At 38.5% G+C, this 23,456-nt stretch overlaps 1 protein-coding gene across 8 annotated transcripts in view; it reads right to left on the minus strand.

Moving 5' to 3' along the window:
* Window positions 1–8,075: 8,075 nt before the first annotated feature.
* The window catches only part of TFRC (transferrin receptor), a 149,589-nt gene continuing 134,208 nt past the window's right edge, over window positions 8,076–23,456 (minus strand). For all 8 annotated transcript variants that reach the window (XM_010834322.1, XM_010834328.1, XM_010834327.1 and 5 more), the window contains 12 exons: window positions 21,861–21,959; window positions 21,352–21,491; window positions 19,545–19,702; window positions 18,719–18,838; window positions 17,084–17,169; window positions 16,798–16,861; window positions 15,773–15,840; window positions 14,948–15,006; window positions 14,644–14,725; window positions 12,893–13,114; window positions 11,675–11,815; window positions 8,076–11,108 (listed from right to left, as the gene is read on the minus strand). In XM_010834322.1, coding sequence (XP_010832624.1) covers window positions 10,866–11,108; window positions 11,675–11,815; window positions 12,893–13,114; window positions 14,644–14,725; window positions 14,948–15,006; window positions 15,773–15,840; window positions 16,798–16,861; window positions 17,084–17,169; window positions 18,719–18,838; window positions 19,545–19,702; window positions 21,352–21,491; window positions 21,861–21,959 — 1,482 coding nt within the window. In that variant the 3' untranslated portion in view covers window positions 8,076–10,865. The remainder of the gene's footprint in view (window positions 11,109–11,674; window positions 11,816–12,892; window positions 13,115–14,643; window positions 14,726–14,947; window positions 15,007–15,772; window positions 15,841–16,797; window positions 16,862–17,083; window positions 17,170–18,718; window positions 18,839–19,544; window positions 19,703–21,351; window positions 21,492–21,860; window positions 21,960–23,456) is intronic.

Below are 23,456 nucleotides of genomic sequence, written 5' to 3' on the forward strand. Positions count from 1 at the left end.
GCTTAGAACCCGAAGACTTAGGGCAATTGGCCCTGTTACTGACTGTACTTCATCTGTAAAATGTGTATAGTAATCAAACAACTCCAGACAGAACTGTCCCAAGGATCAGACAGCAGAGAACTCTGTAAAGGTGTCTTCTCTGCGCGCCTATTCTCCCGCGTTGGGCCCAAGGGCTCTGGTCTGAGGACAGTGGGGCAATGAGAAGGGGTGGGTTCTAGACGGCTATGGGGGGCTGGACTGGGTGGATTTGGGTCATGGCGTCTTGCCCTGTGAGGTGAGCAGGACAACTTCCTACTAAATCATTCGCTACCAGTGTCTGTAAGGTTTGCCCTTTGTCATGGAGCAGGGGCCACAGAGCAGGAAGGTGAATGCACCCAACCTGGGCCGAGACAGGGTGTAGGGGGCCACAGGTGATAGAAATGAGGCCTTACACAATTAAGCAACAGCTGGTAGAGTGAAGCCAGGATTCAAATCCAGTTTTCTGACTCCCAAGTCTGCTCTGAACCACTAAGACACAACAAAGCAACACCAAACCCAGGAACTTTGGGAAGCATCAGGTCTGCCTAGGTTTTGGGGATCAGTAGATGCAAACAACAATTTGGAGCAAGTTTTTCTGCTAATAAATCAAGCTCAAAATTAAACAAGGCAAGAGGTCAAAGCACCTACGTGCTGGATGGTCCTGCTGATTCTCTTAGGGGAGCCCGACTCCCCATTCTCCCGTCTCCCCTCCAGTTGCTCTCAGGGGCCAGACCCATGCCTCTGGTCCCTAGTGCAGGGTTACCTGGACCGTTAGGCTCACAGAAAAGAGGCCTCCTGCTCCCCACACCCATCCTGCCCAGTCCCAACTCCTGGACTGTCCCCACCACCACGTTGAGCAGTGGGAGCTGTGATGGGAATTGTCTCAGAGGATGGCTCCTTCTCTGCATTGTCTGATGACTCTGGTACTAGTAGCCAGGGAGTCTCATCTCCCCCAAGGGGACTGACACCATAATGGAGTAAATGAGACAGGCTAGAAGCACAAGGTTCAGGAGATTCAGGAGGTGGCTGCAGAAATAACCCCAGCCCTCCTGTATGCCTGTGCCAGTCTCTTCCCAGAGCTGGAGCCTGAAGAGAGCTGCCCACAGCAGAGTGACTCTGCAGGGAGAAGGGCCTGTCGGGTCTAGTTCTAAGTAGAGGTGGCCCGAGCTGCTGGAGGGAGGCTTGTGGCGCTGCCCTTAAGAAGGCTTGAGACGGTTGCACGCAGGGTAAGCAGGAGGGCAAGGAAGGCAGCCTGTCTCATACCTGTAAGCAGGTGTTCAGCCAAGAGTGGTGGATGCTGCGGAGTTATTGGGCTGAAGGTTTTTCTTTGGTTCTGTTTTGTTTTTAAAAAGAGAGAAATGTTTTTAAACTCCTGTTACAACCTAATAGTAGCCGAACTGAATTTAGTGTTTTAATTGGCTTTTTTTAAAATGAAAAGACAATAATAGAAAATATCAGAATATAATCTTTTTGAACTTTTCACTGAGTCATAACATGCATCCAGAGAAATGCAAAGACTTGGGTTTTACGAAGTGTGTATACCCAGGACTGAGATCAAGAAACACCACAATCAGGATTCATATATAAGTTTTAAAAGAAACTTTATTATATTAATCTTCAAGCATGCCCTTCATATTCATGATTTACTTTTAACTTTCTGACAACCCCATCCTGCCACCACCCCCAACATAAACTCCATAATAACAGGAAGTTTTGCCTGGGAACAGACTGGCACAGGCACCTAGAACAATGCCAGGTATACAGTAGGTGCCAGGAATACTTATTGAATGGATTAGAGTCCATTACAGATAGTGTAACCAACCAGATAATGTAACTCTATGGGGCCTTCCCAGGATAGACCGCCCCCCTACCCACCCCACCATGTCTTCCGCCTGCCTCTTTTCTGTAGAAAAACTTTAGCCTCTTAGGCCTTCCCCAAGTTCCAATAAAAAATAAATTTAATCAGAGAGGTAAGAAAATGCAGAAATAAAGCATAACAGCCAAGCAAGACGAAACAATAATACTTTAGCCGTTAAACAAAGTCAAGACCCTTTAGTTCCTCCTCAAGGGCTATAGATAATATCCTAAGCCATGTCCTTTGAGCTGTTTGACAGATACTGAAACCCCCGCCAGGTGGAATAAGTTAACTGTGTGCCGCCCACAAGCATGTAGACCCCGGACCAATTGGAACCAGCAGGTTGGTGATGTTGACTCCCAGTTACATCACCACCAGCCAATCAGAAGGAGATCCATGAGCTGATTATGCATCCTTCAATCTCCCCTCCCTCACTCTGTCCTTAAAAGTTTTTCCTGGACCCATCAGGGAATTGGGTCTTTGGAACTCTAGCTGCCTGGACTCATTGCCTGGTGTCCTGCAATGAATGGTGCACTTTTCTTGATCACAAGAAAGTGGATTAGCTGTGCACAAGTGAACGAATCCAAGTTTGCTTCAGTAAGAATAATAGAAGTATTTTTATGATATTTTAATTTCATTATTTACAAATGTATGTGCTGTACATCCTGCTATAAAATGTGTTTCCCTCTGTAGGTCAGAGGCAAAAACTTCTGAAGGCAAGTGCTCTAACTTGAGAAAGTTGGGGAGGCTGTGGTTCCGGCCAGGGCGATGAGTATGGATGAAGTGGAACAATATGCTGGCTTGACCAGTGCTTCTTAATCAGGTTCGTATTCAGCAAGCTGGGAAGGGGATGCTGAGATTCTGTATTTCTTTCAGGCTCCTACACTTGAGTAGTGCCTTGAACCCAGAGATTCTCCATAAGGCTGCACATAAGAATCACGTGGGGAGGGCTTTTAAAAACTCTGCTGCCTAAGTTCCACCCCAGAACAATTAAATTTGAATCTCTAGGATGGGGCTCAGCAGCCATTGGTTTTAAAAGTTCACCATGTGCAAACAGAAACAGTGGATGCTGGTTCCTTGGAGTACCTCCAGTGCCTGAGCTGAGGTGGGAGGAAAGTGAGGTGTGGGGTTAGGACAGATATCTGAGCAAACGATGCAGTATGACAAAGGACCACCTGCCCCTTAGTGGAGCTTTTAGAGAGGGATTTCTAAAGGAATTATTTGGCATGGGGCTATCTGTTAACCCAGGTCACGTCTTCCCAGGACCGAGAACGGACAGTGCCTTCATCCTATCGAGCAAGTCGGAGCTCCCCAGAGCTGCTCGGGCAGCTGGGCTCACACGCTTCCAAACAGTTCAGACAGTTACTAGAGCAGTGGGAGGAGATTCTGCCAGCTGCTCCCACGTGCCTGCGCCTTCTGCCGTGCTAGAGAAAAAGCCAGATGAACCCAGAGTTTACAAGCCCTGGATCAACATAGACTATTCAGAATGAAGCGCCATAGTCCTGGGTTCTGACGCCCCCTGGTGGACACTTTGAGTTGAAGTTGGTAACCGACAAACGGACTAAGGTACTCTTTTACTTATAATTTAACTTTTAATATAATTTTTAAAGGTTACTTTTCACTTAAAATTAAATTACAAAATATTGGCTGTATTCCCCATGTTGTACAATACATCCTTGAGCCTGTCTTTACACCCAATACTTGCTACCTCCCACTCCACCACCCCTATATTGCCCCCCCATAACAACTACTTTGTTCTTTGTATCTGAGTCTGCTTTTTTGTTTTATTCACGTTTGTTGTTTTTATTTTAGATTCCACATATAAACAATATCATACAGTATTTCTCTTTTAATTAATTTATTTTAATTGGAGGATAATTACAATATTGTGATGGCTTTTGCCATATATCAACCAACATGTATCAACCACAGGTATACATGTGTTCCCTCATCCTGAACACCCCCTCCCACCTCCCTTCCCACCCTATCCCTCTGGGTTGTCCCAGAGCACTGGCTTTGGGTGCCCTGCTTCATGCATCAAACTTACACTGGTTATCTGTTTTACACATGGTAATATACATGTTTCAATGCTATTCTCTCAAATCCTCCCACCCTTGCCTTCTCCTACTGGGTCCAAAAGTCTGTTCTTTACACCTGTGTCCCCTTTGCTGCCCTGCATGTAGGATTGTTATTACTGTCTTTCTAAATTCCATATATCTATGCATTAATATATGGTATTTGTCTTCCTCTTTCTTATTTCACTCTGTATAATAGGATCCAGTTTCATCCACCTCATTAGGACTGACTCAAATACGTTCCTTTTTATAGCTAAGTAATATTCCATTGTGCATATGTACCACAACTTCCTTACCCATTTGTCTGCCGATGGACATCTAGGTTGCTTCCATGTCCTAGCTATTGCAACAATGAACATTGGGTACACGTGTCTCTTTCAGTTCTGGTTTCCTCAGTGTGTATGCCCAGCAGTGGGATTGTTGGGTCATATGACAGTTCTATTCCCAGTTTTTTAAGGAATCTCCACATTGTTCTCCATAGTGGCTGTAACCAATTTGCATTCCCACCAACAGTGTAAGAGGGTTTTCTTTTCTCCACATCCTCTCCAGCTTTGTTTATAGACTTTTGATAATAACCATTCTGACCAATGTGAGATGATACTATTTATTATGGTTTTGATTTGCATTTCTCTAATAATGAGTGATGTTGAGCATCTTTTCATGTGTTTATTAGCCATTCTTATGTCTTCTTTGAAGAAATGTCTGTTTAGTTCTTTTGCCCACTTTTTGACTGGGTTTATTTTACTTCACATAATGCCTTTAAGTCCATCTATGTTGCACAAATGGCAAAATTTCATTCTTTTTGTGGCTGAGTAGTACTCCATTGTGTGTATGTACCACATCTTTACCCATTCGTCTGCTGATGAACATTTAGATTGTTTTGCTGTATTGGCAATTGTAAATTGTGTTGCTGTGAACATTGGAGTGCATGTATCTTTCAAATAGGTGTTTTGGGTTATTTTCATACATACCCAGGAGTGGAACTGCTGGGGCATATAGCAGTTCCATTTTTGTTTTTTGGAGAAACCTCCAGTTGTCCACAGTATTGACATCAATTTACATTCCCATCAGCAGTGTACAGGTTCCCTTCTCTCTACATCTTTGCCAACATTTCTTATTTGTGTTCTTTTTAATGATGGCCATTCTGACAGGTGTGAGGTGGTATTTCATTGTGGTTTTGATTTGCATTTCCCTGATGATTAGCAACAATGATTATTGCCAATTACCTTATAATTTGGTTATGCTTTTTTTGCTATGCAACAATTGGTATGAAATCAGGTTTTTTTTTTCCATGTAACAATTCATATGAAATCATTTTATCAATCTTTTCCCACATGGCACCTCTAATTTTCATTTCACATTATAGTTTATTTACTGTGTTGCTAGTTTCAGGTATATAACAAAGTGATTGTTGTACATTAAATCTACTCTTTCAAAGCTTGACTGCAGAAATAAACTTGTCAGTCCTTGCAAAAAAAAAAATCCACTCTTTCTCAGATTCTTTTCCCTTATAGGTTATTATAGAGTGGACTTCCCTGTGCTCTACAGTAGGTCTCTGTTGATTATCTATTTTATATATAGTTGTGTGTATTAATCCCAAACTCCTGATTTATCCCTCCCCCATCTTTCCCCCATGGATACTGTAAATTTGTTTTCTATGTCTGTGAGTCTATTTGTTCTGTAAATAAGTTCATTTGTATCCTTTTTTTGATTCCATGTATAAGTGATATCATATATTTGTCTTTCTGATTTACTTCACTTAGTATGATAATCTCCAGGTTCATCCATGTTGCTGGCATTCTTTTTAATGGGTGAATAATATTCCATTGTATGTATATGTGTGTGTGTGTGTGTGTGTGTGTGTATATGCACACACATACCACATCTTTATCCATTCATGTTGATGGACATGTAGGTTGCTTCCATGTCTTGGCTACTGTAATTAGTGTGGCTATGAACATTGGGGTGCATATATCATTTTGAATTGTATTTTTTTTCTGGATATATGACCAGGAGTGGAATTGCTGGATCATATGGTAGCTGTTTTTAGTTTTTAAAAGAACCTCGGTAGTAGTCTCCACAGTGGCTGCACCAACTTACATTCCCACCAACAGTCTAAGAGGGTTCCCTTTTCTTCATACCCTCTCCAGTATTTATTATTTGTAGACTTTTTGATGATGACCATTCTGACTGATGTGAGGTGATACCCCATTGTAGTTTTGATTTGCATTTCTCTAATAATCAGCGACGTTGACCATCATTTCATGTGCCTTTTGGCCATCTGTATGTCTTATTCAGAGAAATGTCTATTTAGATCTTCTGTGCATTTTTTTGATTGGGTTGTTTGTTTGATTTTGATTTGTATGAGTTGTTTGTATATATTTGAAAATTAATCTAAAACAAAAAGACAACCTACAGAATGGGAAAAAATACTTGCAAATGATGTGACCTGTTAGAGTGTTCTTAATGAAAACCAATGACCAAATGGACATCCACATGCATCCACATGCAAAAAAATGAATAAACCATATATTCTTTACAAAAATCCTTTATATGGAAAACTATAAAACTCCTAGAAGATAACATAGGGGAAAATCTAGATGGGTTTGGTGATACATGAAAGAAATAATTGATAAGCTGGATGTCATTAAAATTAAAAACTTTTGCTCTGCAAAGATAAAAAAGACAACCACAAACTGGGGGGAAAATATTTGTAAAACTCATATCTAATAAAGGACTGTTATCTAAAATACACCAAAAGAAAAAAAATCTTAAAATTCAACAATAAGAGAATAAACAACCTGCTTAAATCAGGAGCAAAATATCTGAACAGACACTTCACCGAAGATATACACTTGGTAAATAAAAACATGAAAAGATGCCCAACATCTTGTCATTAGGGAAATACAAATTAAAATGAAACACCACTACAAACCTACTAGAATGGCCAAAATCCAAAACACTTGACACCACCAAATGCTGCCTAGGATGTGGCGTAACAGGAGCTCTCATTCTCTGCTAGTGGGAATGCAAAATGGCACAGTAACTTTGGAAGACATTTTAGAAGTTTCTTACAAAAGGATAACTCTTAACATATGATCCAGCAATTGCATTCCTTGGTATTTACCCAAATGAACTGAAAACCCAACGTCCACATAAACACCTGTACACGTCTTTATTCATAATTGCCAAAATTTAGAAGCAACAAAGATGTTCTTTGATAGGTGAATGGAGAAATAAACTGTTACATCAGATAATGGAATATTATTCAGCACTAAAAATAAACAAGCTATCAATCTATGAAAAGACATAGAGGAAACTTAAATGCATATTACTAACTGAAATAAGCCAATCTGAAAAAGTTACATTGAATGACCTGTATGATTCCCTAAGATGTAATGGAAAAACCTGAATGAACTTTTTGGCCAACCCAATACATGCCATTCTGAAAGAGGCAAAACTATGGAAACACTAAAAATTATCAGTGGTTGCCAGAGGCTACTGGGAAGGGAAGCTGAAGAGGCAGAACAGGATATTAAGGGCAGTAACATTACCCTGTCGGAGAAGGCAGTGGCACCCCACTCCAGTACTCTTGCCTGGAAAATCTCATGGGAGGAGGAGCCTGGTGGGCTGCAGTCCATGGGGTCGATAAGAGTCAGACATGACTGAGTGACTTCACTTTCACTTTTCACTTTCATGTGTTGCAGAAGGAAATGGCAACCCACTCCAGTGTTCTTGCCTGGAGAATCCCAGGGACGGGGGAGCCTGGTGGGCTGCCATCTATGGGGTCGCACAGAGTCGGACACGACTGAAGCAACTTAGCAGCAGCAGCAGCAACATTATCCTGTATTGTACTATAATGGTAAATACATCATTATACATTTGTCCAAACCCATAGAATGTAAACCACCAAGAGTGAATCTTAATGTAAACTATGGACTTTGGAGGATAATGATGTGTCAAGATAGAGTCACTGTAACAAATGTACTTGGGGGTGGGGCACTCTCAGGATATTGATGGTCAAAGAAACTGGGATGGGGGTGGTGTGCAGGCAGGGAGTATATGGGAACTATACTTTCCGCTCAGTTTTACTGGGAACCTAAGTGAAATCTATTAACAATGACAACTCAGTGTTCAAGCATTTTATTAAATCATTTGAGGAATCTCCACATTGTTGCACATACCAGATTGTATACAATGTAAGGGCATATCACTTGTTCACAAACACAGCTGAGCAGTAAGTTGGCAAGTCTAATACGCTATCTTTAGTAAACTAAAATTTCAAGAACATTCCAGAGGAAACACAATAAAGGTCATGCAAGTTCTAGATAGTGAATCATGACAAAGCTCACTCATTTTATCCTTTTACTTTCAAAATACATGTGACATCTAAAACCAGAAAAAATCTGACCAGCTGGTTGACGTTAGTCAGATATCCATTTCCTTCAGGAATATTAAGCCCCTTACCACATAATGACTTGTTTGATTGTAAATAACTTAATCCTAACTACAGAAATATTTTCTGAAGAAATTTACTGCTGTAAAATGTATACCCGTTATTCATAAAATGCCTTGAAGTCACTGTACTTTCATTAAAATGACAAAGCATGATACTCAAACCAGGAATCCCAACTCTGACCTTTTCACTTACACTAAGTATCAGTTCAAGATAAAACACTAGAAGACTGAAACAGACTGAATAGTCAAACAAATCAGTGAGGCTGTATTCATCTACATCTATTTTAATTTACATAAATGACACTAAGTTTAAGAATCTTAAGATTACCCTATGAACTTTTTTTTTGGTGACAGTATTGAACTGCCTTAGAACAAACAACTGATTATCAGGTTTATAATAAAAATGGGTGAGTAGAAAATAAAGTCCTAACTGATGTGGTCTCAAACTTACTTGTTCATGTCTACATTTAACTTATAACCACCACATACTAATGGTTGGGGAGACGTGATCAAAGACCCTTTAGCAAACTTTACCTCCCCCCACCCTACAGTTGCCCCTCCCCCCAAACTCTGGTACAAGTTTCTACTGCTTTAAGCTAAAAGGTTAATTCTGGATTCAAACTTGTGTGAACTAAGTTTATAGGAGATAACATGCAAATAAGGGGATAAAGTTAAATTTACTTGACAACAGCAAACATTATAAATGTATGCCACTATCCTGCCTAACAGAAGACCCGGAGAAACCACAAATAACACAGCATTAGGTTTAAAAACAAAGAACCTTGAAGGAAGTAATTTTATTTTACAGTGGTTGAAGTTATCCACCAAATGCTTAATGACCACGAAATGTTTCTGCAACTAAAACTAAAAGATAGAGAATTATAGGGAGCTGGGAATACATGTTAGATACTAACGATCTTCAAGCTTTGCAGATGTCATTGCATGAAGAAAATTATGGGAAACACTGTTCCCGATAATTACGTACACCCTTAGTGTAACATATGGAGATCACTGTCTCCGATATAGACACTGTGGTAGGCAAAAACTACCATGTTCTTTATACATTATGGAAGACACTGCTCCCGATAATGTGAGTTAGGTTTGTGACAAAGGTACTGGAAATTTTGCAAAATTCAAATTGAAGTTACATCTTGGATAAATTGAACTGTAAAATTTTGCATGTATGAATACAATCACAGCTTTTAAGTGACATTAATTTATAACTTGGTCACAATTCACTGCATTTAGAAGAACTGCCATTTTTATCTGGTTAGCTAAATAGAAGTTTAACTTGATTAGCAACCACTAATTAAATTTAATTCTCAAGACTGAGCTTTATAATTTTATTTGGCTTGTGGTTGTTTTCTAACACCCTTAAGTGTTGACCACAAGTGCAAAACTTCCAGTATCTGTTGGGTTTTATTAGCAGATGCTGCTTTTATTTAAAAAAAAACCAAAACGACAGTATAACTGTCATAATTATGGAAGGCACTGCTTCCGATAATTATCTTCTATTAAAAAAAAACAAACCACCATTTATAGTGAACTCTGTCACTGATAAATAAACAATAAATATCTCAGTGCCAAAATGACAGGAAGCTTTTCCAAAAAATTAACACTTTGGCCAAAATTTGGCACTGTGTTCTCTAAAGTCTGACAAACTGAGTTTGAAATTAAACACCTAAAACCTGGTTCTCTTTCAAAATACCTTGGAATAAGTGAAAACAAAAAACTAACAAAGGTTTATGGGACAAGAGATAGAGGAAAAGAAAATATACTAGGTCTTTGGCTTTCTGGTCTCCTCTTTTCATAGACAATCTTGAGGTTGCCACATTAAGGCCTTACTCCTGTGAACCTCATTTTATGCAGCTGAAGTTCTTCTATTTCAGACCTCAATGGCAAGAAAACATGTCCCATCTCTTCTGAAAGTGAACTGTTCCACTTTCAGAGGTAGAAACCAGCTAAATCCTTACAGAAGGCAGAGACCCCATGGAGAGTAAAGCCTTACAGTCTGGTGTCTGTCTAGCATCAGATGAAGATGGAAGACCACTCTAAGCCACCACCTTCCACCTTCAGCAGGTATCACCTTCCTCCTCCAGCTCAAAAGATAACCAGCTCATGTCCTTAGGATTTAGACCAATAGTTCACATAACTGGTTCTGACTTTTTCAGAACTATGACAGGAAAGAGGCAGTTACCATTACAAAGCACTAAAAATTCTAGAGATAATCACAGAAAATATTCTATTGTGAACATTTTAAAAAATTATTTAATTTAACTAGAAATGCAAGTACCTACCCTGTAGTAAAAGCTGCTGTCTAAAGACCAACATCTAGTAGTACCAAGATTGGGTAGAATTTTAATATTAGTTTTTTAGCCCTACTGAAAATTTAGCATAACCAATACAAGTCTAGAAACCACACTACCCTGATGTTTTAGCATAAGTTATGGGTGTCACATTTAAAATTCGTTGTCAATGTCCCAAATGTCCCCAGAGAGGGCATTTGCGGCTCCCTGAATAGTCCAAGTTGCCAGAGCCAACTGGTTTTCCAACAGTGTTTGATTAAAAGCACCATTAGTTTTCTTACGCAGCTTCAAGTGCTCCAGTAAAGCTGACAGAGTGTGAGAGCCAGAGCCCCAGAAGATGTGTCGGAAAGGAAACTCTCTTGGAGATACATAGGGTGAGAGGAGGTGATATTCCACCTGCAAAAATAAAACACAGACCTTACACAACGCTCAGCTTTTGTCGTGAGAAAATGACCTGATACAGTAAAACAACCATCATTCTCTCGCTTCAATGTTTAAATTTCCCTGAATTTTAAGAATGTTGAGAACCAAGCTACTAATCTTCTAATGTTAAAACTGTAAGGAAAGCTGTCAATCCCTTTGTAAACTCTAACTGCACTGGGTTGTTTTTTGTTTCTTTTTTGGTTGGCGTCTACATACGGAAGTTTTACAAGTTTCCACTATAATAAAACAGCTAAGGGCTGACTTAAACAGAAATACAGAGAAAATGACAGATGAAAATCATTACTGATCCTTTCTTTAAAATGATTTCAGAGCCTAAAAAAACTAATACTAGGTCAAATGTCTTCTGTATTTTCAGTTTAGATATACTAGCTTTAGATCTTTTTTAAAATTTGTGCTGAATTCTAAAGCGGGAAAGGATTCCAGGCTCCTAGAATTATAAAATCTACTTTTTAGAAACACAAGATTTACCAATTAGACATGAACAAACTTGAATTCCTCCTTTTCTAAGGATTACGTACTTTCATGATACGGTCATTGATTTCCCTCATCACAGATCTGTCTGTTTTCTCAGCATTCTTATAATCCGTAGTTAGTCTAGACGTAGCACGGAAGAAGTCTCCACGAGCAGAATACAGCCACTGCATATTCAGACCCATATCCTGAAACAGAAAGACATGAAAGTCACTATTAGTCACTATATTTCTAAGGGTGTTATTCCACATACCTTTCTAAATTTAGGTGTAGTAACTGAAATGATCCTGATAAAAGGGGGTGAGACTCACAAACAAGCTCAAGTCAGCAAAAGCTGCTGCTGCTGCTAAGTTGCTTCAGTCGTGTCCGACTCTGTGCGACCCCATAGACAGCAGCCCACCAGGCTCTGCCATCCCTGGGATTCTCCAGGCAAGAACACTGGAGTGGGTTGCCATTTCCTTCTCCATTGCGTGAAAGTGAAGTCACTCAGTCGCGACCGACTCGTAGCGACCCCATGGAATGCAGCCTCCATCCATGGGATTTTCTAGGCAAGAGTACTGGAGTAGCTTGCCATTGCCTTCTCCGCAGCAAAAGCTAGATATAAGCATATTGTACACAAGGTTCCAGGCTCTATATGCTAAGTAACGTACTCATATTTAAGCTCAGCAAATAGTACTATTATCCATTCTTACGTCCCAGTTTCTGATCAGTTACAATTAGTTTCAAGAAAGCCAATCCTTATAATTAAGATTAGGTTATCAGTGATTTACTTTATTTAAGGGATCTGTTGAATTGACTTCTGGTACTATAAAAGCCACTCATTAATATTAATTTGGTTTTATCAAAACTTTGAATATTTGACACAAAGGATCAACACTAAATAAACCCACTGGCTAAGTGCCTCTCTCCACCCATGTGATCTCTGAAAAGTATTTGTGGCACAAACTCCAAAGTTCATAGTTGAGATCTTCATATGGTTTACATCCAGCCTCTTTATGGGGTGCTAGGAATACATGAATGAGAGAACTGTTTCAGATGAATGAGGTAACACTGTTGTAGATTCTGAAACACTGCTGTGGTCTGTCCTATGTACTGCAGTCTCTGGGCTTCCTCTCAAGTGAGTTGTGGATTCTATGCAAAATTATACTTCAGTGCACTTTAAAACATACTTTGTCTACCTGTCCTGCTCCCCAGGAATAGCTAAACAGTATTCTTCAAACTGTTTGATACTTTACCAGTAGGAACCTGATTTAATTAGTGCTTACCCTTATGTCTGCTCTGAATAGGTTCATTTCCTTCACAAACCGAAGTATTTCGTCATTATACATCTCGTAGTTCAGGTTCAGCTCAACCCCATGGGTAAGTTTAATCACAAGCTGACCGGCCACTTCTGCTGCTGCACGTGCCACTCTGTTCAACTGAGGAACTTCTCTGTTCAGTGTCTCATAGGTGTCCATGGGAGTGCCTAAATAAGGGTAATCTGTGTCCTGGGAAACAAAGGTGGGTTATAAGACTAGGAGTTTCACATTCTAGTTTCCCCCATCAAGGTAACAGTAACTGTAATTCTTCCTTTGCTTCTAATATATTCCTACTCCAACTTTATCTCCTATCCACTACTTTAAGAAGATACTGCTTTTGCTTGTTCCTCTGAACCTTACCTACTCCTGGAATGATTTTACTTTCTTCTAAGCTGTACTGAATCCCTGTTCTATCACATCACAGACCCTGAATGGATTTGTAGCCAGAGCAGGTTGTATCCTTGTTCTTGTCTCCCTGTGAAGTTTGGCATGAGGGAAGAGGAGAACATGCCTGAAATGTACTTTCAATATAAAGTGTTACTTTTAGCCAAAAATTTACCTTCTTTCTCATCATGCAGCTTTCATCCATTCATGCTACCTTTCTGATGAGACAGTCACAAGAACTCTCTCCTTTCACCGGACAACTTTAGTAACTATTTCTTCAACACTACCACTGTCCTTGGTGACAGTCTCATTGGCAATCCTTTGGTTTGACCTCAGTCCTTAACTTTCAGACTGTACATGCTTATCTGTATGTGTCACACACATATCTGTATAGGTATGTATGTTATTTGTATAGGTATTACCTATACCTCTGAACAGCTTTTAAAAAAAAGACTCCTGAAGGTCAACAGAAATCATCCATAAATTTCCTCAACCCTAGGACCTGATACTCAGTTCTTCCTAGGGTACTAAATAGACATCATGACCTAATATTTCAATACCATTCATACTGCTGATCTAGCAGAAAGTTAGGGGAATTCCAGCTATGTTAATCTCTAAATCCACATCTTTCATCACTTCCTCACTTTTTCTGTCCTAATCCCAGGCTAAAACACCCAGTGGGAAGAAGTCTAGTAAGGACCTGGCCTCTACTGGGTCAACAATTTGATGCCAAAGTTTCTACCCTGAACCCCTGTACGAACTCTGGGATCTCTTCACACCTTGGAAGAGCCTGCTACAGAGCTGGTTTTTCAACTCCAACACAGAGGCCTTCATCATTTTCAGTCTGCCTGGATTTCAGTGTCTTCTAATTGGCTCTTGTACCAAGCCAATCTTGGTTTTCCAACAACTTGGTCAGTTCAAAGTTCTGTCCCTTAAAAAGCTTGCCTTTTTTGTGTGTGTGCTTTTATCTATAATCCCTGCCTAAAAAACTAACTAACATCTTGGGATAAACATCTACAATCATATTTCAACAGGCATCAAGAACAGCATTATCCAGTAGAACTTTGTTTGAAGGAAATATTCTATACTTGCACTCTCCAATAGACAGCCTTGTTACTGAAAGTCATCATATATAACTGAAGAAGTTTTAGCAAATAAACTCAAACGCTAACTAAGCTGAGATTAAAATTCTATGTTAAGACTGACAATAAGAAAGATTACAGTAACTGCACATGTATAATTTCTCAACACATACTAAGCATTCTAGGAAACTTGGTCTCAAAACTGACCAAAGAAGATCTAAGATACAGTGCTGTAGCATTCTTCAGACTTACCTCACAAAAACAGAAAGAGACCGCTGGGATTCCAGAATATGCAAGGAAAGGGAAAGCAGCATTATCCAAAGAAAGTTTTTGCCTACAAGAAGAGCCAAAAAGCATCTTTAGAAAGTTTTCCAAAGAACAGACTATGCTACATGCACCCCTATCCTACCCTCAGGTAAATTCTTAAATTGAATCTTTCCAGGTACAGGTAAACTCAATGCTAGGTTATTTTTAAACCTCTAATGGACATAGTAGGTGCTATTTATTGAGTGACCCTGCTTTCCTGTTAGCTATTCATTGACCTTTCTCAACTTACACTTTGCTGATCCAGTTGCTGTCCCGATACAGAGACAGCCCATTAAGTGGATGCTTCACCTGTAAAATAAATTATGATTAAAATGAATTTTAATCATAAAATTCTGGATTTTATTTAATAAAATATTAAATTTATTTAATATAAATAAATATAATATAAATTTATTTATTCTGGATTTATTCAGACTAGTCACTAACATTTTTCTCTATAAACATTTATTTAAAACATTACATTTTTTATTATATCATCTTGAAAAAAATTTCTTTAAACAGTTATAATCCATAATTTCTGAAGTTATTCCTTCTAGGCTTGTGCTGTTAGTTCTTTTAGTTATGAGAAAGAAAGTTTTCGTTTTTAACATTTTAAAGGGGGCTTCACCCAGTTTTAGCAGTGCTTTCTAGACTTTATGTTCTGCCTACTATCTTCTTTCTAGTTTCTTCCTTCCAGCACATTTTATACTACTGCAACCTAACCTGCAAACACATTACTGCCCTGTTGGGAGACCCTACAGTAACTCCCCAGTTTCCCATGGGATCGAGGTCAAGTTCCCTGACCCTTTTTCATCTCCAGCTTTAATCACTCCAATATGTTTTTTCCCTGCTCATTCAAAACTATAGTCATTCATATGTCTGTTTTTATTCAGTGAGTATTTCATCTGGCTTTCTTATTTAAGTCTCAGGTATGGTTTAAGTTCATTTAACCCTTCCTTAACATTCTGACTCTAGACAACCCTCATAGACACCTACAGTAGTTCAGTATAAATGTCTGTCATCCTAATATTTTGTCCAACTTTCATTACACTTTGATGATTAAGGATATACTCACATCTTTCATGATTTTCTCAATAAGTGAATACAACAGTGGGCTGGCAGAAACTTTGAAATTGGTAGTACCTGCAAAGAGATTAACATTGCTCCTCCTTTAGTCAAGCAGTTTGCACGCTACTACTTCTACAGCAATAACTACTTGGCAAACAGGAGGACAATAACCTAATCGATGGCATATACAACAACTCTCCCTCTTTACGAAGTAGACAAAAAAGTGGTTGAGGAGTCAAGCTCTTTAGTGACTGCTAAACACCAAATTTTACTCAACTGAAGCTCTTAGTCCTTGAGTTTGCATATTTAATGTTAACGACTTGTATTTTTGTAACTTTTTGGTTCACCCATGTTAGGGCAGTCATCTATTAGCAATAGCAAGCTTGTTATATTCAATACATTTTGTGGCAAAGGTAAAATAGCAATAATGACTAATAAAATTTAGTTTAATTGTAACTCCTTCCTTTTTCTTCCCCAAATAGACATGTCATTACTCTCCACTTCATCCACTGGCTACATCTGTATTTTTACTAACACCAGACTCTTTCAGAAGTTTGATTATCTTATATTTCTATCCATGAAGCCACAATCTAGCAAGTTGTGAATTAGTCTCCAGAAGTACCATTCTATTGGCATGGTTTATTTCCTCCTGGTCCAGAGTAGATAACTAGTGGTTCTCAAACTTTAGTGCATCATAAGCACTGGTTACAACAGTTTGCTAGATGGTACGGTCCAGATTCTGGTTCAAAAGGTCTAGGGTAGGGCCTGAAATTTTGCATTTCTCACAGTTCCCAGGTGATCCTGATGGTGCTGACCTGGGACCACGTAAAGAACCACTGCTCTAGGCAAGGCAATCCACACCCATATAAATTTATGCATTATTTAAGAGAAAACTATGTCAATCTTTTGATCTGGCTATGTCCAGTGTAGACTGTAAAAAATAACAAGTGCTGCTTTAGAAAGCTTTCTTCTTCTTTTTTATAAGTAGTTTATAAATTTATCATGAAAAGATACTAAAGAAAAGACACTTACCAACAACAGCTTTATCCAGATTAATGTAAGTGAAAGCCTTTAAATGCAATGAGGAAAGGTATCCCTGGAAAAGGAAAAATACGAATGTACTAGAATGTATTAATCCAATTATCACCTACAGAGCTATTATTAGGGATTTCTGTTTAAGTTTGGATTTTATTGAAACTAAATATACAAAGTTAAAAAATCATATAAACAAATCTAAAAGAGCATGGTGTTTGGAAGACAGCTTAAGCAATTACAAGTGGGAGGCCCATTCTGGGTATGGATGAGATATAGATAATACCTCTAGCCATTCAGTGGCACCAACAGCTCCAAAGTCTCCACCACTCCAGCTGGCAAAGACAATGCTTCTGCTGGGTTTAAACTGACCTAAGAGACAACAAAAAGTTAGTTCTATCTTGGAAAAGGTTACAGGTTGGTAACTGACTTAAGATGCATCAGAAATTTCAGATTACAGACTACAGATTCAAAACTATTTCTTTTCCTTTTGAGGCCCCAAGTGAAAAGAACCAAAAGAAATAGAAATAAATTTTAAAAGTAATAGGAGATCATTTGCAAATAAGACCTGAAGTACACAGTAAGGACCAGCTTACTAGACCTCACTCCTACATTCCATTCTTTGAGTCCCATAACTTCCAGACCAAGAGCTATTTGAAATCACAACCGAAGTATATTCTTTGAAAACGATTTGCCTAGAAGTCACTTAAAATACCAGATTACTTTAAAAACAAATGTTTGAGATAGAATTAAAACTCACAAATTTAAGTTTAGGAAAGAGTGAGTTTTCAGAGAAATTAATGATAGTTCCTTTGGGGCTTTTATGGGCCACTACCCTCCACTCCACTCCTCCCCCTCCCCCGGGTACATCCTTTCCTGCATTAATTTACTTTTGTTTATGACTTAAGCACTGCAACTTGCCCTAGGACCCAAAGATTCAAGATTTGTGATGGGGGTTTGCATGTGCGGGTGGGCCGATATAAAAGAGTGGCAAGTACCATGTGACAGTCTTGAAAGTGAGCCTTTCTTACATAAACATATTATATACTATATAATATACTTATAAACCAAATATTCCATATTTTACTTATAAAGTTATATATTATCATTCTATAATCAAACTATAGAACATAGTGCAGAGGTATGACACTGCTTGCTTTCACACAGATTCCTTAGGGACCATGTTAGATTTGCTGTATCATTCTGGTTATGTCAAAGAGAATTTAGGGCCCAAGACAATGCTTTTCAGTGTCTCAAAGAAACTCATGATTCCCAGTACGATGAAGACACTGCACAGAAAACTGTTTCAAAGTCAAAGGCAAATACAACAAAAGACAACGTACTTTGCACTTAAGAATTCAGGGTCTAGGGATTCCCTGGTGGTCAGTGGTAAAGAATCCGCCTGCCAATGCAGGAGATTCGGGTTCAATCTCTGGTCTGGGAAGCTCCCACATGCTGCAGAGCAGCTAAGCTCATGTGCCACAACTATTGAGCCCGCAATCTAGAGCCCAGGAGCCGCAACTACTGAGCTCATGTGCTGTGGCTACTGAAGCCCCAGGTCCTAGGGCCTGTGCTTTGCAACAAGAGAAGCCACGGCAATAAGAAGCCTACACACCTCAACTTGTCTCAAATAGAGAAAGCCTGTGCAGCAATGAAGACCCAGCACAGCCAAAAATAAATAAATAAACTTTAAGGAATGTTTATGTAACAAAGGCTTACTTTTAAGCCTTTCTCCCGTGGTACTTGCCACTCTTATACCCACCCACCCACACATACAAACCCCCATCACATTCTTGAATCTTTGGGTCCGAGGGCCCAGCACAAGTGAACCATAAGAACATAGGCAAAAGTGAGCAAAGCATATTATAACATTTAGAAGCACAGTACATAGACGCTCAAGTTCTCAAAATTTGTACTCTACCTTTTAAGACCATATCGGAAAGTATCCGGGCAAGTGTCAATAGCAGACTTGTTCCTACACTGGACTTTGCAGCTCCAGGACCCCAGGCATCCCTCTGGGCCCCTACTATAACATAGCGATCTTAAAAAAAAAAAAAAAAAAAGATAAATTATTCAAACAGCTTTTAAACTGTTTTCTAATAGTGAAGTCTAGAATAAGCACATTAGTAGAAGGGTAAAAAATGTAGTATATGTAGTAAGGGTGAGAGATCCTTACTTCAGACCTGACTTAGGACTCCAGGGATTAAACATTCATACGACAATACTAATCTCTTTTTTCTACATTACTAATTAAGGTTACTCACTGCCTACTTATTTGTGCTCGCTAATTGTCTAGTAAGCACTGAAGTCCAAGGGCTTTCCTTACCAAATGGTATGACTATTTGATAGCAAACAGATATAGTGGCAAACTCCAGCCTGCGTGCCCATTCATTAATATTGTCCATGGCTGTGTTCATGCTGCAGTGGCAGAGTTGAAGAGTTGCAATGGAGACTATTTGGCCTACAACATGTTTATTATTTGCCCCCTTAAGAAGAAATTTGCTTACCTCTGGTCTACTTAATAACTTAAAAAGAGATTTCCTAGGCACAATGGTCAGTTCAACAAGTTAACTTTCTAGGTTGTTATTACCTCCTACTAAAGCTGACACTTGAACAGTTAGTTCACTTTAGGACAGATATGGTTTAGCATTTCAAGAAACCAAGCCCAGTCAGTGCTCCTGCCCTCTCTCCCTCTAGCCACTTCTTTAGTGAGGAAAACCAAACAAAAAGTCCCCAAGGATCTTTACCTGGTTCTTCAAAGCCCTTAATAACTCCAAAGACGTTAAGAATTCTTATCTCCTTCAGCACATTGTTCACGCTAAGTTTCACATTCTTATCCTGTGAGGATACCAGCTTACATGAAGAGTCTGTTCCCCAAATACGAGGACAGTCTCCTTCCATATTTCTAGAAGCAGAAAATAGAGATCAGAGTTCTGAGTTACTGTTAACTTCCTCACGGTTTACAAAATCAGTGACTTTCGAGGTCAAGAGGACAAATAGAACACACAAAATTACTCACTAGTGACCAAATACTTGTGTTTTACTCTGATCTGTAGGCAGTCATTTGAAAAGTATGAGTTGCTTCCTAGTTTAATGAATTTTTTAAAAAATTACCTATCCCACCTGATGTATGTGTTTCTGCCAGAGAATAGCTATAATTTACATTTTAAATAGACTCCAAGATGGATTAAAAATGAAGTCCGTATCTATAAAGGTGCATCAATACATTCTCATGTTTCCTAACTCTCCACTAACAAGGCAAGTGAAAGTGAGAGCCGCTCAGTCGTGTCCAAGTCTTTGAGACCCCATGGACTATATATATACAGTCCATAGAACTCTCTAGGACAGAACACTGGAGTGGGTAGCCTTTCCCTTTCCAGGGGATCTTCCCAACCCAGGGATCAAACCCAGGTCTCCCGCATTGCAGGCAGATTCTTTACCAGCTGAGTCACAAGGAAAGCCCAACAAGGCAAGTATGCATTCTTATTTCAGTTACGAAAAAATACTCTCATGCTGCTATAGTTAGGTTAGATAGCTTCCCCCTTCTGATTCCGCATGTGTTATCCAAATGACTGCTCAAAAGGGCTTACTTACATAAATAAGTCAAAACATTATTAACCCCCCAGTACGCAAGAACAAGATAAGGGGCTGGCTTCATAGATTAGGAAAGGCTTGTAGGTAGTAGGAAGAAGTAGCTGATTCTAAGTTTGGTTTTAGTCAAAAAGAATCACCTATTAAAAAAACCTATTAGACACATTATTAATAGTCATATATTAAGTCCTTGCATGTAGATGGCTCTTCATTTGATATCAGTAATCCTGCTAAGTAGAATACACTTCAGCTATACAATTATGTCAAACATCACCAGTGTGGTTAGAGTAACTTATTCTATGTCACATAGCAAATAAATACTCACGTGAATGTTTGAAAATAGACTAACATCCCCTGCCAATACGAAGGGATATATCCAGATCAAGATAAAAATTAACGACATGTACTCTAAGCAGCCTGGTTTCTATTTTTAAACAGAAATACTAGTACACTAGGGAGGATATCCAGAAGGGCTAATTATGACTATAAAGCATCTGGGAAGCTCATGAGAACTGAGGATATTCAATCTATAGACAAAGAAACAAATCATTCTGCTGCTAAAAAAGAAAGTCCAGAACTAATGGATATTCCAGGGAATAAGATTTCAGCCCAATACAAATTCTAACAGATCTTCTCCAATAACTGAATGTTGCCGTAGGTAACAAAATGCTTTAACCACAGGAAGTACTCAAGCAGAAGGTACGCCAACAATATTACACAAGAAATTCACTGGGTGGACTGAACAAGGTCTCTTCAAGTTTAACGAATCGAATGTCTATTAAGATCAGTTTATAGAGGAAAAATTTCATTTTTATATACATCAAGTTAACAGCTAACCATCCCCCAAACACCCAACATGTGTTTTAAGCCAATTGTTTTAAGATTTTATCAAATCAACAGATTATTATTTCTCCCTAATCATAAAACTTGACCCTGCAAGATGGCTTTCAAATAAGAACTTACTGAAATAGCTTTTCTGCACCGGCTCTGGTAATTGTTTGGACAGGTATGTTGGGCAATCCTGATGACTGAGATGGTGGAAATTGAGTGTGATTAAAAGAAGGGAATCCAGGTGTGTAAGGGTCACCTGTTCCCAGATGAGCCTAGTGAAACAAAAGAGTAATTAGCTCACACATTTATTCAGGAAATCCCTATAAGATTCAAATTCTGTATGAGGTTATAACCTACATTTATAGTCTGAAAGTCTGAGTGGCTCTATAATATATGACTTTTGTTTTTATATGGCATATGTCAAATTCTTAATTCAAGGTACTATTGGTAAAGTATTTTTAGCAATAAGTAATAATTAGGTTTCAAAGTCATGTAATTCATCTTCTCACTTATTGCTAAAATTCTCCAAGGGCAAAAAAAGTATTTGAGGAAGGCATAGTTCTATTGCTATTAATGTAGATGGAACCCAGCATCAATTTGTAGAACCCAGTAACTTATTTAGTCAAGAAATAAAAACTCACATGTCCAAAAACTGGAAGATTTGCATTAACAATGGGATATTTACTGTAGTCCATGTATATCAAGACACCAATTGCATTTAAACTTTCAGCATTTGCCACCTAAAGAAAAACGCATAAAGCTCAGAAAATGAAGATCTAATCAACAAAAATTAAAAGAATACATACTGAACATATACTGAAAGACAAAGGGCTACAGCAGACTACACCAATACTTCCAACATTTCAATAGCTAACATGGATAGGAAAAAAATACTTGCCTTAAAATTTAACTTTTTTAAAGAAATTAACTGAAAATTTTACAAGATAATTGTAGATTCATTTGTAGCTTTAAGAAATAAGAGATCCACTGTAAACTTTGCCCAGTTTTCTTTCAAAGTCTGCAGAACTAACAGCCTGAATACTAACATTGATACAATACAATCTACATATATTATTCAGACTTCTCCAGTTTTACTTGCACTCATTCATGTGTTTGTATGTATTAAGTTCTAAACAATCAATCAAAATACCAAACAATTAGTTTTAACACCACAAAGATTCTTCAGTTGCCATTTGTTTTCACCCTCAACTTTTGGCAACCACTAATCTCTCTTCCATTTCTAAAACGTTGTCATTTCAAAAATGTTATATACTCCAAAAGCTAAACATAGAGTTACCATATGACCCAGCAATCTCACTCCTAGGTAGACACACAAGATAATCAGAAATATCTATTCACCTAAAATATATAAATGAATGTTTACTGTAGCACTCTTCATAAAACCAGAAAGTAGACACAGCCTAAATGTCTGTCAACTGACAAGTAAACAAGCAAAATGTGGTATATCCTTACATCAAATACTATTCAGTCAGAAAAAGAAATGAAGCACTGATTAATGGTACAGCGTGGATGAACCTTGAAAACATTATGCACGTGAAAAGAAGCCAGTCAAAAGAGGCAAAATATTGTATGATTCTGGTCATATAAAATGTCCAGAAGAGGCAAATCCATAGCAACAGAGTAGATTAGTGATTGCCAGGGACTAGAAGGAGGGAAGAATGGGGAGTAACTGAAAATGGTATAGGGTTATCTTTAGGATATAATGAAAATATTCTGGAATTAGATCATGATGGTAGTTGCACAACCTGTGTATATACTAAAAACTGAATAGTATACTTTAAAGAGTGAATTTTATGGTATATTGATTATATATCAATTTAAAAAGTAAAAAACACTTCCACTCCAATGTGGTTGCACAATAAAGCTTAACTAACTCTTAAAGACTAGAGATCTCTTCAAGAAAATTAGAGATACCAAGGGAACATTTCATGCAAAGATGGGCTCGATAAAGGACAGAAATGGTATGGACCTAACAGAAGCAGAAGATATTAAGAAGAGGTGGCAAGAATACACAGAAGAACTGTACAAAAAATATCTTCATGACCCAGATAATCACGATAGTGTGATCACTGACCTAGAGCCAGACATCCTGGAGTGTGAAGTCAAGTGGGCCTTAGAAAGCATCACTACGAACAAAGCTAGTGGAGGTGATGGAATTCCAGTGGAGCTATTTCAAATCCTCAAAGATGATGCTGTGAAAGTGCTGCACTCAATAT

This window comes from Bison bison, unplaced genomic scaffold (assembly GCF_000754665.1).
Source record: "Bison bison bison isolate TAMUID 2011002044 unplaced genomic scaffold, Bison_UMD1.0 scf7180017864032, whole genome shotgun sequence".
NCBI classification, from domain to species: Eukaryota; Metazoa; Chordata; class Mammalia; order Artiodactyla; family Bovidae; genus Bison; species Bison bison.